Source organism: Coregonus clupeaformis, chromosome 16 (genome assembly GCF_020615455.1).
Source record: "Coregonus clupeaformis isolate EN_2021a chromosome 16, ASM2061545v1, whole genome shotgun sequence".
NCBI classification, from domain to species: domain Eukaryota; kingdom Metazoa; phylum Chordata; class Actinopteri; order Salmoniformes; family Salmonidae; genus Coregonus; species Coregonus clupeaformis.
In genome coordinates this window covers 50,343,728-50,361,255 of record NC_059207.1, presented here as the reverse complement: position 1 = coordinate 50,361,255, position 17,528 = coordinate 50,343,728, and the positions used below count along the sequence as shown (strand labels likewise).

Here is a 17,528-nt window from a genome sequence, read left to right as displayed (position 1 = left end):
TTTAAGTTTGGCTTCGTCAGTTCATTCGGTGCAACAAAAGGACGACTGACTCTTCAAAAGGACGCATTCGGAAGGAACATAGAATTGCCTAGAGCAATATAGGCTTACTGTAGTTACGCAATATTGTAAGTGCATAAGTGTAATGAAAAGTACGCATTGTAGGTGGTTTCAAGAAAAGGTCATTATGCCACTCATTGTTTTAGTGGTCCCTGTCTAGATAGAAGTAGAGGCCGCATCCCAAATGACACCCTATTCCTTATATAGTGCACTACCTTGGTCAAAAGTAGAGTACTATAAAGGAAATAGGTTCCCATTTGGGACGCTTTGAGAGTGAATAGATTATATGTAATAATTAAGCAATAAGGCACAAGAGACTGTGTTATGTGCTGAATACAGTCACAGGTAAATGCCGTTGTTCAGCCAGTCAACCCATTTCACTTTGACTGTATTCCGCACATAGCACAGTCTCGAGTGCCTTATTGCTTCTATAAAACGGTTACCAACATATTAAAATTGTAATAAATGACACATTTTCATTAACTTTATTTTGATAATTCAATTCATACTATTTAATTCTGACTTCAGAGGAAAGAGTCCGGACAGAACCTGGTCATCAATTCTATTGACAATGTTGTTAGGGTTGTTCTTTCAATGCTGAAACTGGTTGTTCTGTCTATACTTCTAAAAAACAATTGTTGCTATGCTAGCTAAACTAGCTAGCTAGCCTACAGTTTATGTAGTTACTGTATGTCTGCTAACTTTTAAGATGTTTTGTTCACATTAATCTGTACATTGTCATTTATTGTGGATCCACTATAAAAGTGTCCCATGTCATCTGGTACATTGTCTCCATTCTCTGGTGCTGATGTTATGCAGGCTGACTAAAGCCTGTCGCATGGTTCCCAGTCTAAACAGTTATATATTATGATGACATTTTGTGACGTTTTTGTTCGTTTTGGTGTTCAGCAGTTTTTTCCCCCGGCTGTTCGTGCAAACTAAAAATAATTCACTTGAGAAATACTGCATCAAACATTTTAGTTAGTTAGATAGTAAAATTGCACAACTAAGACCTCTTTGGCAAAAACGTCAAAATGACAGATTTTTTAATTTATCTTAGATTAATGGACTATTTTGAGGAAGCGTTTCTGGCTATGATGTTGCTACGGTGGCTCAAGAGGGACAACAGGAATATTGCCGCATTTTTCTCGTTTTTCAAGCAAAGGTCTTTAGGGAGTATGCACAGACGTTTGCTTCGCCTAGCCGAGTTCTGCTAAGAGCAAACCGAACCTATGTATACAGACGTCTTAACATTCTTGTCACTTGCTAGCTAGCTAGACAACTTCAGCTAACTCAGTCACGTCAAGCATTGCACCTGGAATGACAGCTTTTTTTCTATTTGCATTTACTATATACAGTACATATCCATAACAATGACATTGATGCGTGATTTCGTCTGGCTCAGAAAAAGCTGAGTCTCGTCTGGACACCCATTCTCTCTCACAGGGGAGTTCGCATTTCAAAAGTGAAAGATTGTTTCCGAGGTTGGATATGCAGGAAACTAGGCATATATAAACCCCCACTGTACCAAACCAAATGCTAAGCTAAAAGCATGTGGAGATAATGTGCGAGTTGAAATGATTCAGACAGCAACACAACATGATGATATTATGACATGTTGGCTGACAACGTCACGAAAACAAAGCATGCGCATCAATGGTGCCAGAAACCGTGCGTTGTTAAGATTCATGACGGTGCTGCACTGTAAGTGAGTGCTAGCTAGCTACCGACCGGCACATTAAGCTAGCCAAGACCAACACGAACAAACAGACTATACTAAAGAAGTTAAATGTATTGTTATTTTAATGTTGGTAACCGTTTTATAAGAGCAATAAGGCACTCGAGACCGTGCTATGTGCTGAATTCAGTCACAGGTAAATAGGTTGACAGGCCATTCGCTTCGGGCCGAACAACGCCATTTACCTGTGACTGTATTCAGCACATAGCACGGTCTCTTGTGCCTTATTTCTTAACATAGAACAGGTTGTGAAGTCATTTGTTTTGTAATGATCATTAGTAGTTATTAGTTTATACCACAGCATACAGCAGTCTAGTTTATGCACAGTAGGCCCCACACACACACACACACACACACAGACAGCTCTCATCATCTGTCTGACAGGCAGTGATTGACCCCAGTGCGTAGAACATGGATAGCATCTGTCAAACATGATGGTTATGTTATGATTTAACTGGATAGAACCCAAATGCAGACAAGTACACCAAGCCAGAGAAGTTTTAACAGGTTTATTATAATGTTCAATAGTCCAGGTTTCCAATAAATGGGGAAGAGCAAGTCCAGGTTACAGGGAGGGTACAGATCCAGGTCAGGGCAGGTGTGGTACCGTAATGTCCTAGTGTCCGTGGTGAGTCCAAAGGAGAGGCCCGATAGTGGAGAGCAGGATGGTGGTGGCAGGAGTGAAGCGGAGGCAGGAGTCAGGTTCCAAATATCTGTGGCACAGGAGAAAAAGTAAATAAACAGTCCAAAAAAACACAAGAGCGAAAACAGACAGGTTGAGTCGGCAGCGAGACTAACATGGTTGTCTTGACTATGATCTGACGATGAGTGGAAAGTTTGACCGGGTCTTAAAGGCTGAGGTGATTATGGTGAATGAGCTGCAGCTGGAACCCTGACTCCCGCACACCAGACTTCACTCCTGCAATCAAGGACAGACAGAGGGGAGGGGAGAGCAGAGAGAGAGCTACCTAGCAGCAGTAGGCCTAACAGTACCCCCCTCTACGGACGCCACCTGGCGGCCGACAGGGTTTATCAGGATGTAACCTATGAAACTCACGAACCAGAGCAGGATCCACAATGAAGCTCCTGGGCACCCAGGAACGTTCCTCAGGACCATAACCCTCCCAATCCACCAGGTACTGGAAACCACGACCCCGGCGGCGAACATCCAGAAGTCGCCGGACAGTGTAGACCGGACCCCCACCCACGATCTTGGGCGGAGGAGGGGACGAGAGGGCGGGCACAAAGGGCTAACCGACACAGGCTTAATCTGGGAAACATGAAAGGTGGAATGAACCCGTAGGGAGGCAGGAAGCTGTAGCTTAACCGCGCAGGGGTTAACAATAGACAGTATCTTGAACGGTCCTATAAAACCGAGGCGCCATCTTCTTCGACTCCACCTTCAATGGAAGGTCCCGTGACTTCAGCCATACCTCTTGACCAGGAGAGTAACCGGGAGCCTGGGACCGGTGACGGTTGGCTTGCCTCTGCATGTACGCCGAATCTCGGGACAGAGCTACCCTGGCCTTCCTCCAGACCTTGCAGCAGCGGCGCATGTGAGACTGCACCGAGGGTACCGCAAGTTCCCTCTCTTGGGAAGGGAACAGGGGAGGTTGATAACCCAGAGCACACAGAAAAGGAGACAAACCAGAGGAAGCGTTAGTCAAGGTGTTATGAGCATATTCCACCCAGGGGAGCATGGAGCTCCATGACCCAGGGTTAGACCCAGTGACACAGCGAAGTGCGGTCTCCATCTCCTGGTTCGCTCTCTCGGCTTGCCCGTTGGTCTGGGGGTGATATCCAGAGGACAGGCTGGATGTAATGCCCAAAGCTTTACAGAAAGCTTTCCACACCTGGGAGACAAACTGGGGACCCCTGTCAGAGACAATATCCGTGGGTAGACCATGAGAGCGGAACACATGTTCAACCAAAATATCAGCCGTCTCTCTGGCAGTGGGCAGTTTAGGTAGGGCCAAAAATGAGCGAACTTAGAAAAACGATCAATCACCGTAAGAATGACAGTCTTACCAGATGAGGGGGAAGTCCAGTGACAAAATCCATAGCGATATGCGACCAGGGCCGGCTGGGTATAGGTAGAGGTCGTAGATGACCAGCGCTGGCCTGGGTGGAGTTTTTACTTCGTGCACATACCGTACAAGCAGCAATGAAGGCTCGAGTGTCCGCCTCCATCGTGGCCCACCAGAACTTCCGTCGCACAAAGTCAAGGGTCCGCGAAACTCCAGGGTGACAGGTAAGGGGGAGGCGAGTGAGCCCACTGAAGTACCTGGGAGCGAGCAGACTCAGGGACAAACATCCGGTTAGGAGGACCCCTCCCAGGGTCAGCTTGATGATGTTGAGCCTGTCTAACAATCCCCTCGATGTCACATGTGATGACTGCAATACTGCAGGTAGGAGGCAAAATGGGTTCAGGGTTACTACCAGTATCAACAGCCGAATGAACACGAGACAGGGCGTCAGGCTTGACGTTGCGTGACCCAGGACGGTAAGACAGAGAAAAATTGAATCTCCCAAAAAATAGTGCCCACCTGGCTTGACGGGGGTTGAGCTGCTTCAGCTGACTGGAGGTAAGCCAGATTCTTATGATCCGTCCAAACGATGAAGGGTTGTTCCGCCCCCTTCAACCAATGTCGCCACTCCTCGAGAGCCAGCTTAACGGCGAGCAGTTCACGATTTCCAACATCATAATTCCTCTCTGCCTGAGAAAGTTTCCTTGAGAGAAAAGCACAGGGATGCAGTTTGTTATCTTCAGGAGAACGTTGTGACAACACTGCACCTACCCCAGTGTCGGATGCATCCACCTCCACGACAAACTGGCGGTCGGGGTCCGGCTGCATCAGAATGGGAGCCGAGGCGAAGCGATGTTTCAGTTCTTCGAACGCTGATTCGGCCCCTTCATTCCAAGCGAACGGTCGTGAGATGGAGGTGAGAGCGGTGAGTGGCGCCGCAATGCGGCTGTAGTCCTTGATGAACCTCCTATAGAAGTTCGCAAACCCCAGGAATCGTTGAAGTTGTTTGCGGGTAGAGGGAGCTGGCCAGTCCGTGACAGCAGAGATCTTAGCTGGGTCCATCCGCAGCTCCCCCTGAGCTATGATGTAACCCAAAAAGAGGTCTCAGACACATGAAATTCACATTTCTCCATCTTCACAAACAGTTTGTTCTCCAACAACCTTTGCAACACCTGGCGCACATGCAGTTCATGTTCCTGGGAGGACTCTGAGAAAATCAAGATATCATCCAGATAGACAAAAACAAACCGATTCAACATGTCCCGAAGGACATCATTGACTAGTGCCTGAAAAACAGCAGGGGCATTAGACAACCCAAAAGGCATAACCCGATACTCAAAATGTCCCAAGGGTGTGTTGAAGGCAGTCTTCCATTCATCACCCTTACGAATGCGCACCAGGTGATACGCATTTCGTAGATCCAGTTTCGTAAAGATGGTAGCACCATGAAGGAGGGGAAAAGCAGAATTAATCAAAGGCAGAGAATACTTGTTCTTAATGGTGATGTTGTTAAGTCCACGGTAATCAATACAGGGTCTGAGGGTCTTATCCTTCTTAGCAACAAAAAGAATCCCGCTCCTACAGGTGACGAGGAAGGACGCATAATACCTGCCGCCAAGGAGTCCCGAATGTAGTTCTCCATAGCCTCCGTCTCCGGCCGGGAGAGATTGTACAGGCGACTGCTGGGAGCGGGGCTCCTGGCTGGAGGTCAATGGCGCAGTCGTAAGGCCGGTGAGGAGGAAGAGAAGTAGCTCTGTGTTTGCAGAAAACGGATGCCAGGTCATGATACACGTCAGGAACAGCAGAAAGATCCATGGACTCCAGTGGAGGTTGAGGCACAGTACTGGCAGGAGTCTGAGCAGAACACAAACAATTCACATGACAAAATGTGCTCCATGAAACAATGTTACCTGTCACCCAATCAATGTGTGGATTGTGTTTTATGAGCCAGGGGATACCAAGGACCAGGGGAGTCTGTGGGCAGTCGATAATATGGAATTGAATGTTCTCCTGATGATTTCCCGACACTCTAAGACAAACAGGAACAGTCTGATGGGTAATGCGGGTCAACAATTGTCCATTTAGACCCTTAGCCTGCAGCGGACAGTCCATAGGAACAGTCTCCAAATCCATTTGTTGAGCCCACTCTCTATCCAAAAAGCTTTCGTCGGCACCAGAGTCAATCAGCGCACTAACAGAGAAATTCTGGGACTGCCACTGGAGGGATGCCTGGAGCAGAATGCGGGGAGAAGAGGAAGAATCCGCTGCTCGGCTCACCAAAACTTCTCCCATAAATGATGAGCCGGCCCTTTTCCCCGGACGAACTGGGCAGGAAGGAACGAAATGACCAGCTTCTCCACAATACAGGCAGACCCGAGCCTGAATACGGCGTGCACGCTCCTCTGAGGACAACCGTGCACGACCCACCTCCATGGCTTCGGGTTCAGTGCTCCTCGTATCGACTCGGGAAGACACGGCTCTCTCCATAGGGACGATGCAGGGAGGAGTTTGTTGATGACAGACAGGTTGCTTGGAACTAACACTCCTCTCCCGGCGGCGCTCCCGAATCCGATTATCCAACCTGATAGTGAGTGAAATAAGATTATCCAGCGTAGGCGATTCATCATATGACACCAATTCATCTTTTAAAGTCTCAGACAAAGCATTGATGAACACTCCTTGTAATGCCTCGTCATTCCAACCACTCACTGCTGCTAAAGTCCGAAACTCCACTGCCATCTCCGCCACACTACGAGCCCCCTGCCGAAGAGAAAACAACCGTTTCGCAGCCTCCTTGCCTCGTACGGGGTGGTCAAAAACCTTCCTCATCTCCGTGGTGAAGGCCACGTAAGCGTTGCAAATGTCCGACTGACTCTCCCAGACCGCGGATCCCCAGGCACGAGCGGAACCGCTAGTAGAGTTGATAAGGTAGGCAATACGGGCTCTTTCTGAGGCGTAGGTGAGGGGCTGTTGTTCAAACACTAACGAGCATTGAGTCAAAAAAATCGCCACAGGTTCCCATGTTCCCGTCATAGCGCTCTGGAGCAGGAACAAAAGGCTCTCTGATCTGGGCTGAAGGGGGTAGTAAGGGCAGACACTTGATTGGTGAGTAATTGAACCTGATTAAGCAGCACCTGACTGTCCTCAGCAATCGTCTTAAACAGGGTATCATGTTGGCCAAGTAGAATGCCCTGATTGGCTATGGCAGTCCAAATTTGAGTGCACTCTGGGGTGGTATCCGAGCTACTGTCTGCTGGGTTCATGTTGGTCAGATCATACTGTTATGATTTAACTGGATAGAACCCAAATGCAGACAAGTACACCAAGCCAGAGAAGTTTTAACAGGTTTATTATAATGTTCAATAGTCCAGGTTTCCAATAAATGGGGGAAGAGCAAGTCCAGGTTACAGGGAGGGTACAGATCCAGGTCAGGGCAGGTGTGGTACCGTAATGTCCTAGTGTCCGTGGTGAGTCCAAAGGAGAGGCCCGATAGTGGAGAGCAGGATGGTGGTGGCAGGAGTGAAGCGGAGGCAGGAGTCAGGTTCCAAATATCTGTGGCACAGGAGAAAAAGTAAATAAACAGTCCAAAAAACACAAGCGCGAAAACAGACAGGTTGAGTCGGCAGCGAGACTAACATGGTTGTCTTGACTATGATCTGACGATGAGTGGAAAGTTTGACCGGGTCTTAAAGGCTGAGGTGATTATGGTGAATGAGCTGCAGCTGGAACCCTGACTCCCGCACACCAGACTTCACTCCTGCAATCAAGGACAGACAGAGGGGAGGGGGAGAGCAGAGAGAGAGCTACCTAGCAGCAGTAGGCCTAACAGGTTACTCCTTTTGGCACCCTGTCACAACATATATCCATTTAGGAGGTACACACACAAACACAATGGCTTGTTTCCTGTGTCCTTTACCTCTGTGGCTCCGTGTCTGTCTGAGCTCTCCTCCTCTTGGTCTCTGATTGGTGGCTTGGTGGTATCCTTATGTGTGTGTTTGCAGTGTGTGTGTGTGTGTGTGTGTGTGTGTGGTGTACAACAAGCACCTGTGCTGCTGGCTCTAACCCACTAGCCACTAACCAGTGCTAATCCTCTGTGGCGTGGATCCCCTCTCACTAACGCCCTCTAACCCTGCACTCACAACCCTCAGCCCCTCACTTCTGACCTCTGAGCCCTGACGCTGTTAACACTGTGACGTCCCAGCAGGGCATTCCGATGCATTGCTGAGAGAAAGAGGAGAAAAGGAGAACAGGAGGCAACTGCTACTATAACGGAGACTGAGAGGTACCTTCCATGTCTGACCTGGCTGTCCTGTACGTGGTGCTGTAGTGTGGTGTGGCCCCTGCCCCAACAACCCCTGCACAGACACACGTGCGCACACACAGAAACACACAGACGCAGACACACGCAGACGCACAGGCACTCGTACACGCACACACACACCGTACCTTCTAACATTGTTGTTGTGTCCCCCGCCCCCCCCCCCTCACACTCACACTCACACCCTGCCCGTCAGACCAACTCTAATGATCAACCATGTCTCAGTAGCCTCTCACTGTTCCAAGTAGCGTGATCATACAACACTTTGTTTAAGGGCCAGACAGTTAACTGCAGAAGTCAATTGTCATTGGTGTGCGTGAGTGTCTGGGTTGCTGTCTGTGCATGGATGGGCTGGCGGTAAAGGAGGAAAGCTATTGTAGCAGTGTGTCTCACCAACTCAAACCCAGCTCAAAAGTTTCACACTATATAGGGAATAGGGTTCCATTTGGGACACAGCCTAGCTGTACCACTGTAGATGGGACCAGGAGCTGGGTTTGAGTTGGTGAGACTGACACTGCTACAATAGCTTGTCAACATTTTAGTTCGCAGGCCTGACGGCTGTGCAACAATGGGCAGTGCTGTGTAACCGTGGCAATGAATCAATGTGTGAACATTTACAGCATGGTGTTGGCATGACAGTTTTAATCAGTGTTAAACAGAGAGCTGCTGCAGTGCACACTGTGTGACTGTGTTCATGGAGACTGTACTATAACTCACTTCTCTGCCGGACAGTGTTGTGTGGCTGTGACTGTATGAATCATGTGTCACAGTGTAGCTCTTACAGGATAAAGGGTACAATAAATTGTCAGTGTATCCAGTGCACCAGAGTTCTCATGTGTATAAGATGAGTATGGACAGTGTTTCATTTTATCGATTTGGTTAGATTTATTATATTCAGATTAAAGGAACACATATGGATGGGTGGCGATTGGACTAAGAAGTTTGGATATGAAGAGTAATGCACGCACGCTAATACACACACGCACGTGCACACACACACACACCAAAACTTTCCTAATTAATTTAGGTCTGGAGAAGGTGCTCTCGCTCGCTCGCTCTCTCTCTCGCTCTCTTTCATCACAGTCATTTCAGGCAGCACATCGTGCTGTCACAGGCATCCAGTTGATTTGTGTAAGAAACCTTCACAATATTTCATTTGAAAACCAGCTGTCTAGAAAACACACATTAGCTTTAGCTTGCTATCTAACACACAAACCATGAGGCTGCCATTACACGATGCAACTTGCACACAATTTTAGTTGCTTGCAACTGAGTTGGTCCCTTGATTGCTTCGTGAAGCACCCCTCTGCAACTAATTTGTAAATTGGTTGCATCCAGTTAAAACTTTACAACTTTGTGCAACTAGTTGCAAGCAACAGCCAATCAAAACAAACACTTTTGTCACATGATCCATTCGAAGGTTCGGAATTCTGACCCAGTTTTCATGTCAACACACAGCTGTCAGTGCTGCGCAGCACAACCTGCGATCAGGGTTGACAGAACAAAGACTAGCACAGCAGGAGATGTTTAAGTGATCATGCCTAAGAAGCCGGTGTTTGCAGGATATATTGGCACGGGTGTTGTTAGCAAACCGTGCCAATATATTCTCCAAACACCGGCTTCGAGGGCATTATCACTTTTATACAAAGTTACCAACATATTCAAAAAATTACTGACATTTTTTTTTTATTCATACTATTTCATCTTTCCACAAGATACAAATCTAGGGTTGCTACCCAAGCCGGCTGGTCGTTCGTTCGATCGGTTCGGTTGCTAGAGACGCAACCCAGTCGTTCAGTCTTTTTGTTCCGTATCTTTGGACGCGACCTAGTCGTTCGTTCTAAATCTTCCATTGCCATACTGGCTGGCAGCGTTCTTATCCCTTGCTTGCTAGCTAGCCGGATAACTTAGTCACGTCAAAAAGTGCAGCCAGAATAACAGCAAAGTAGCTGCATTTGCATTTGTTTAAGCTGTTTTCTAGTAACATTTATTTGGACACAATCACTTCAAACTGAAGCTGGAAAGACTGCATACTAGCTGCACTTCGTTTCGTTTTACCTTTTTTCAATTGACATTTCTTTATATATATCCATAAAAATGATGCCAGCTGATTCATGGTTTCGACTGGCTGAGAAACGCTGCCTGCCTGTCTGTCTCGTCTAGAGTCCCGATACATTCATTACTATGGGACAGCTGGAGATCGAATTTGAATATTGAAACAATGTTGCAAATGTTGGAGAGACAGACAGCAAGGTTTATACAAATCTCCGCTGTTGAAAATTAAATATTAGTCTAAAAGAAATGTCAGATATTGTCTAGATGCTTTTTATAGTGGAGGTCAAGTTTATAAATTGCCTGGCTGAGCTGATGAGACAGTGGATTGCGAAGTCGGATGGAACAGAGTAAATAGGCATTTTAACATCATAGATTTAGCCGGTGGTAACTTGTGGAATAGACACCGGCTGGAATGCAGTTTTAACCAATCAGCATTCAGGATTAGACCCACCGTTGTATAAATACAAATGATTGTACATGGTTTAGCAGTTAATAAATGCAATTTCAAAGTGAACCCAAAGCAAGTTTGTTGCTAGCTTGGTTAGCTTGTTGCTAGATAGCTAGCTAGCTTGATCAAACAGTGCTGGCAATTCATTTGGTCTAGCTATCTAACTTGTACTGCCAGCATTTTGTCTTAATCGATCCTTATACAATAACGAAACGCTTGGATAAACCAATAATAATTTGTGAAATCACGATGTAATGCAGCAGATGACATGGGGTGAGTTTAGAATTCTCAAACAATATGACAGAAGCATCTTCAATTTGATTGGCTGTTGCATGCAATTTTTATCGCATTTGAGTTACTTCATGTAACAGCAAAGTTACTTGAAATGATGTCACTTGCAACCTGCAACTGCAACAAAAATTGCATGATAGTTGCTTCGTGGAACCCCAGCCTTAGGCAGTCTCAAAAAAATAGTTTGAAATGTATTACCGTTATAAATTGGAAACATCAGAATGCACAACATGAGGTATAATTTATGACTGTTTCTTCCAACAAGTTTAGCTAACTATGGTATTAACACTACAATAGTATAGATAGAGATTCAGTATTGCATGCTGGACAACACGTGGGAACAAATACCTAAGCGACGACAGCGCTAAAAGCGTCTAACAGAGACATGCATGCACAATAGCACCACGTGTCAAACAAGCCTTCATGAATGATAAAAAACACTGTTTTAGGCTTGTTTCACTTCTCCCACTCTGTTCCACTTAAATTTAGGGCTGTTTCTTTCCTCTGTTTCCCCTTATCATTTTCCCTCTCTACCTCCTCCTTTAAGGCAGGCATGGTTTGTGGGTAACCTGACGACAACAACTCACACACACACCGCCCACACACACATACACATGCATAATGCCTGTGTTTGATCCACAACATGAATCATAACCATGGATACGTGGATACCAGACACCTAGCTGTGTAGAGCGAGAGACAAGGGAACAAGGGATGAAGTAGGTTGAAGAGAGGAGGAGAAGTAGTGCAGGATGACAGGGAGGGCAGTATTCAAATTCAAATCCAAAGTCTAATTTCAATTTCTAAGTTAGAGAGAAAAAGGAGGTTAAGCACACATGAATTGCACCTTAAGCCGTACCAGTGACGATTTTAGCATGTCAATCTTGGTAGGGCAAACTCTGGAAAAAAATATATATATGCATGCCAGCAAAGCCACCACACAACACAACACTAAACACTTCAACACCATAGCACCCTCAAAGCTCATCACTAAGCTAAGGACCCTGGGATTAAACACCTCCCTCTGCAACTGGATCCTGGACTTCCTGACGGGCCGCCCCCAGGTGGTAAGGGTAGGTAACAACACATCTGCCACGCTGATCCTCAACACGGGAGCCCCTCAGGGGTGTGTGCTCAGTCCCCTCCTGTACTCCCTGTTCACCCATGACTGCATGGCCAGGTACGACTCCAACACCGTCATTAAGTTTGCCGACGACACAACAGTGGTAGGCCTGATCACCGACAACGAAGAGACAGCCTATAGGGAGGAGGTCAGAGACCTGGCCGTGTGGTGCCAGGATAACAATAACCTCTCCCTCAACGTGATCAAGACAAAGGAGATGATTGTGGACTACAGGAAAAAAAAGAGGACTGAGCACGCCCCCATTCTCATCGACGGGGCTGTAGTGGAACAGGTTGAGAACTTCAAGTTCCTTGGTGTCGACATCACCAATAAACTATCATGGTCCAAACACACCAAGACAGTCGTGAAGAGGGCACGACAAAGCACATTCCCCCTCAGGAGACTGAAAGGATTTGGCATGGGTCCTCAGATCCTCAAAAAGTTATACAGCTGCACCATCGAGAGCATCCTGACTGGTTGCATCACCGCCTGGTATGGCAACTGCTCAGCCTCCGACCGCAAGGCACTACAGAGGGTAGTGCCTACGGCCCAGTACATCACTGGGGCCAAGCTTCCTGCCATCCAGGATCTCTATTCTAGGCGGTGTCAGAGAAAGGCCCTAAAAATTATCAAAGACTCCAGCCACCCTAGTCATAGACTGTTCTCTCTGCTACCGCACGGCAAGCGGTACCGGAACGCTCTAGGTCCAAAAGGCTACTTAACAGCTTCTACCCCCAAGCCATAAGACTCCTGAACAGCTAATCATGGCTACCCAGACTATTTGCATTGCCCCCCCCCTCAATACATTAATTGCACTATAACGGTGACAAACGGTGCCCACAAACTGTTAGGCACATAAAGCTGTCCCAACAGCAGAGCTTTCTTTTCAGCACCATGGAGTGAATCCTTACCACTGCTACACCTGACTATCAGCGGAGCCTTGTCTGGCAGCGAAACCGTTCATTCAGCATCATTTACTGCATAAAGAAATAAATAGCTGATATGGCTGACTTGCTTAAACAAATGTGGTTTCTACTGACAATTGAGATGTACAAACTATGGCATAAGGGGACGGTGAGTGGATAAGAGGCAATCCATAATTTCGATTAAGACAATGAGTGAGCTAGGACGGACATAGTCAATATAACTATTTGTTCAGCACTTTTGAAATGTACAGCGACAGAATTCAGAACATGGGCCATTCTTACAGTATTCTCCCTGTACACAATGTCAGAACCGTAGGATAAATAAAGGGGGCATATAAGCAGACAATGAAAGCTCTTACAATATTCAATGATTATATTTCTCTAAAACAGGCTATTGGCTACATGTGCACCACCAAGTCAGAACAGTAGGCTAAGTTGTGAAGGGGAAAGGGACCAAATTATTAGGGTGAGGTACATGGGCTACTAACAGCTTACTACACCACATACACTTAGTGTTACTTTCTTAGCTACAGTATACATATCTCCCTGGCATATTACATAATTTATGCAGCAGCATACAATACATTTCTGGACTCACCTTGTTGTGCTGTGTTCACTTGAACAGGAAGGTGGAGCAGCGTTCCTTCTTGTGGGTAAATTTTGTCATCAAAGTCTGGCATTCTCTGGATTGATGGTGCTTTCAAGACAACTGGGAACTCAGAAAAAAAACAAGGTTGAATCATGACATCAGTGATCTTCAGGTCGGCGCTCTAGAAAGAGGCTTGAGTTCCCGACTTGGAATTCCGAGTTGGAAGACCGTTCAAAACGTATTTTCCCAGTCGGAACTCGTTTTTTTCAGAGTTCCCAGTTGTCTTGAAATCACTGAAGTCTGAGATTTCCCAGTTCTGAGTTTCCAGTTGTTTTGAACGCGGAAGACGTCACGCTGGATTGACAGCATGGCCAATGTATTCAACCTTTTAGGCTAATAATAGCCTAAACAAACCGTTATAGCTCTTTTAGTGTTTGCGCCAACATTATCTTAGCCTATATTGATAAACATTTGACACGATAGAAAACTCGCTACAATGCAAAACCCAAACTCACCTCTTTTACCAAACTAATTTGATCCAAATCAACCCCCGCCACAGTGCTGACCTCTGTCATGTGTTTTACCCGGTGTTGAAATGGCCAGCTGTCTTATTCCCTGTCCTCAAGCTGATGTAATAACTGCGGTGCTCACCAGTGGTGCATCAAAAGAGATTCCCTTTCAAACAGGGAGCCCATCCACACTGAATAAAAACGGTTTTACGGTAAATTAACAAAGATCTAAACAACTCATTCACTTGAGCTGTATTCAACATTTTCTGGCCAATGGTGTTGCATGTGAATGTTTTTATCCTTTTAAGCTTGGAAAAGAGATGCTCAAACCCAGAGTTGGACCACACACCCACTCCACTGAATAGCAGGCTAGTGATTGCTTTGCAACGCTTGCAGTTAGCCACTGATTCCTTCCAAACCACTCATTGTTGAATTTGCAATTTCCAACTTGTCGTGTAATGTTTATGTCCAATGGCTGATGAGCACCGATACGTTTTATCTATAATTTCTCTTCAAATGACAGATAGAAAAGGATTTGCCAGTAGATTGACTTGATTCATGATGATGACTGCGTATCAAGTTTGCTAGCTAAGATTTTGAAAGTATGATGTTGACATAATCAGTCCAATCAAAGCTACGGTAGCTAAAACGTGATTTGACATCATTTTATCTGTGGCCAATGAGCTTAAGCCTTGTTGGATGGACACTTCTAATGTAACTCTATGGCAGCACCCAAGGGGCTTGAATTTTCGGGCTATCCCCGTAGATTTTGCAGTGACGTAGTGTCCCCATGAGTGACGAACACTGAGCCAATCACGGCGTAACTATAGAACATTCTTTTTTTCTCCATTGTTTGCAAATTGATATGTGACAAGTTTTAATGCCAAAATAACATTCAAAACATGCAAAAAATATATAAACAATATATACAGTGCCTTCGGAAAGTATTTTTTCACATTTTGCTACATTACAGCTTTATTCTAAAATTGATTAATTTGTTTTTTTTTTCCCTCATCAATCAACACACAATACCCCATAATGACAAAGCAAAAACAGGTTTTTAGAAATTCTTGCTAATTTATAAAAAATAAAGAAAAAAAACGGAAATATCACATTTACATAAGTATTCAGACCCTTTACTCAGTACTTTGTTGAAGCACCTTTGGCAGCGATTACAGCATCAAGTATTCTTGGGTATGACGTTACAAGCTTGGCCCACCTGTATTTGGGGAGTTTCTCCCATTCTTCTCTGCCGATCCTCTCAAGCTCTGTCAGGTTGGATGGGGAGCGTTGCTGCACAGCTATTTTCAGGTCTCTCCAGAGATGTTCGATCGGGTTCATGTCTGGGCTCTGGCTGGGCCACTCAAGGACATTCAGAGACTTGTCCCGAAGCCACTGCTGCATTGTCTTGGCTGTGTTCTTAGGGTCGTTGTCCTGTTGGAAGGTGAACCTTCGCCCCAGTCTGAGGTCCTGAGCGCTCTGGAGCAGGTTTTCATCAAGGTTAATCTTTCACTCAATCCTGACTAGTCTCCCAGTCCCTGCCGCTGAAAACATCCCCACAGCATGATGCTGCCACCACCATGCTTCACCGTAGGGATGGTGCCAGGTTTCCTCCAGATGTGACGCTTGGCATTCAGGCCAAAGAGTTTAATCTTGGTTTCATCAGACCAGAGAATCTTGTTTCTCATGGTCTGAGAGTGTTTAGGTGCCTTTTGGCAAACTCCAAGCTGGCTGTCATGTGCCTTTTTACTGAGGAGTGGCTTCCGTCTGGCCACTCTACCTTAAAGGCCTGATTGGTGGAGTGCTGCAGAGATGGTTGTCCTTCTGGAAGGTTCTCCCATCTCCACAGAGGAACTATAGAGCTCTGACAGAGTGACCATCGGGTTCTTGGTCACCTTCCTGACCAAGGCCCTTCTCACCTGGCTCTAGAAAGTCTTGGTGGTTCCAAACTTCCATTTAAGAATGATGGAGGCCACTGTCTTCTTGGGGGCCTTCAATGCTGCAGACATTTTTTGGGACCCTTCCCCAGATCTGTGCCTCGACACAATCCTGTCTTGGAGCTCAACAGACAATTCCTTCAACCTCATGGCTTGGTTTTTGCTCTGGCATGCACTTTCAACTGTGGGACCTTATATAGACAGGTGTGTGCCTTTTCAAAACCAATCAAGTTGTAGAAACATCTCAAGGATGATCAATGGAAACAGGATGCACCTGAGCTCAATTTCGAGTCTCATAGCAAAGGGTCTGAATACTTATGTAAATAAGGTATTTCTGTTTTTATTTTAAATACATTGACAAACATTTATAAAAACCTGTTTTCGCTTTGTCATTATGGAGTATTGTGTGTAGATTGCTGAAGAGAAAAAAGATGTAATCAATTTTAGAATAAGGCTGTAACGTAACATAATGTGGAAAAAGTCAAGGGATCTGAATACTATCCGAAGGCACTGCATACATTTTTAGCTAAACAGCTGGGGCTCAAAACAGGTGGGGCTCTGCCACACCTGTCCTGAATCACGGTTCGCCACTGAGCCATACCATTGCATCTGTTTCCTTAAGAAAGGGCTTTAGTAATTGCCTCTGTTTTACTCAAATGGTTATGAGGAGGCAATGTACCAGGCTCCGGTAACAAGGTTATCGCTACGCATTACTGAATCTAGTCAGTATTTACATTCTGTGTAACTAAGATTACATGTATACATTTTGTTTTAGCTTATACACTGTCAGTGGATGACAGCTTAATCACATAAACTTATTTCACAAGCTTGGACATTATTTTTTCACAGATCCAGAATGTTTTTGATCTTTTTTTCTGAGAAGGTTTTTGGATGAGTCAGACTGACCAAACTTGGAAAGGAGTTCCTCTCTTTTGATCCAGTTGAATCAGGTTGTGGTTGAATCAGGAGTTTGAACGGAATCAGATATGACTGAATAACTTCAAACACTCAATCCCCCCCCCCCCCCATCCATGAACAGGCATTGATTGACAAGCTGTTTCACTTTCCTGTCCAGGTAAGTTACTAAACTCTTACTCTTCTTCGTCCCTTTTCCCTCCTTGTCTGTGGCTTTGCCCTCTATGCTCTCTCTCCCTCTCTTCTCCCTCTCTCTCCTCCCTCTTTCTTCTCCCTGCTACTCCTCTGTTCTTTTCTACGACAGGAACTTCCGGAAGCACCTGAGAATGGTGGGCAGCCACAGAATGAAGGCTCAGAGTGAGTTCCCCAGTGAGTGTGGCCGTTGTGCCTGTGCCGTCGTAGCTTTTTACTATGTGTTCTACTTTCGTCAGTGTGGTTGTGCTATATGCATGCAGCCTATACAGTACGTGTCAGTGTGTGCTGGATAAAATGCACTGCATGGTACATTTATGCATTCATAAATAAGTGTGGCATGGCTCAATATGAACTAGTTGAAGCTATAGTAAATGGAACCAACACTTTGAAAGTGGTGCAG

General features: G+C 45.8%; 1 protein-coding gene across 4 annotated transcripts in view; it reads left to right on the top strand.

The window, feature by feature from the left end:
* LOC121585064 (NMDA receptor synaptonuclear signaling and neuronal migration factor-like) overlaps nt 1-17,528 on the top strand; it is a 42,258-nt gene that overhangs the window by 14,498 nt on the left and 10,232 nt on the right. For 2 of the 4 annotated variants that reach the window (XM_045225770.1, XM_045225768.1), the window contains exon 6: nt 17,238-17,302. In XM_045225770.1, coding sequence (XP_045081705.1) covers nt 17,238-17,302 — 65 coding nt within the window. The remainder of the gene's footprint in view (nt 1-17,237; nt 17,303-17,528) is intronic. The other 2 variants (XM_045225771.1, XM_045225769.1) reach the window with 1 other exon arrangement.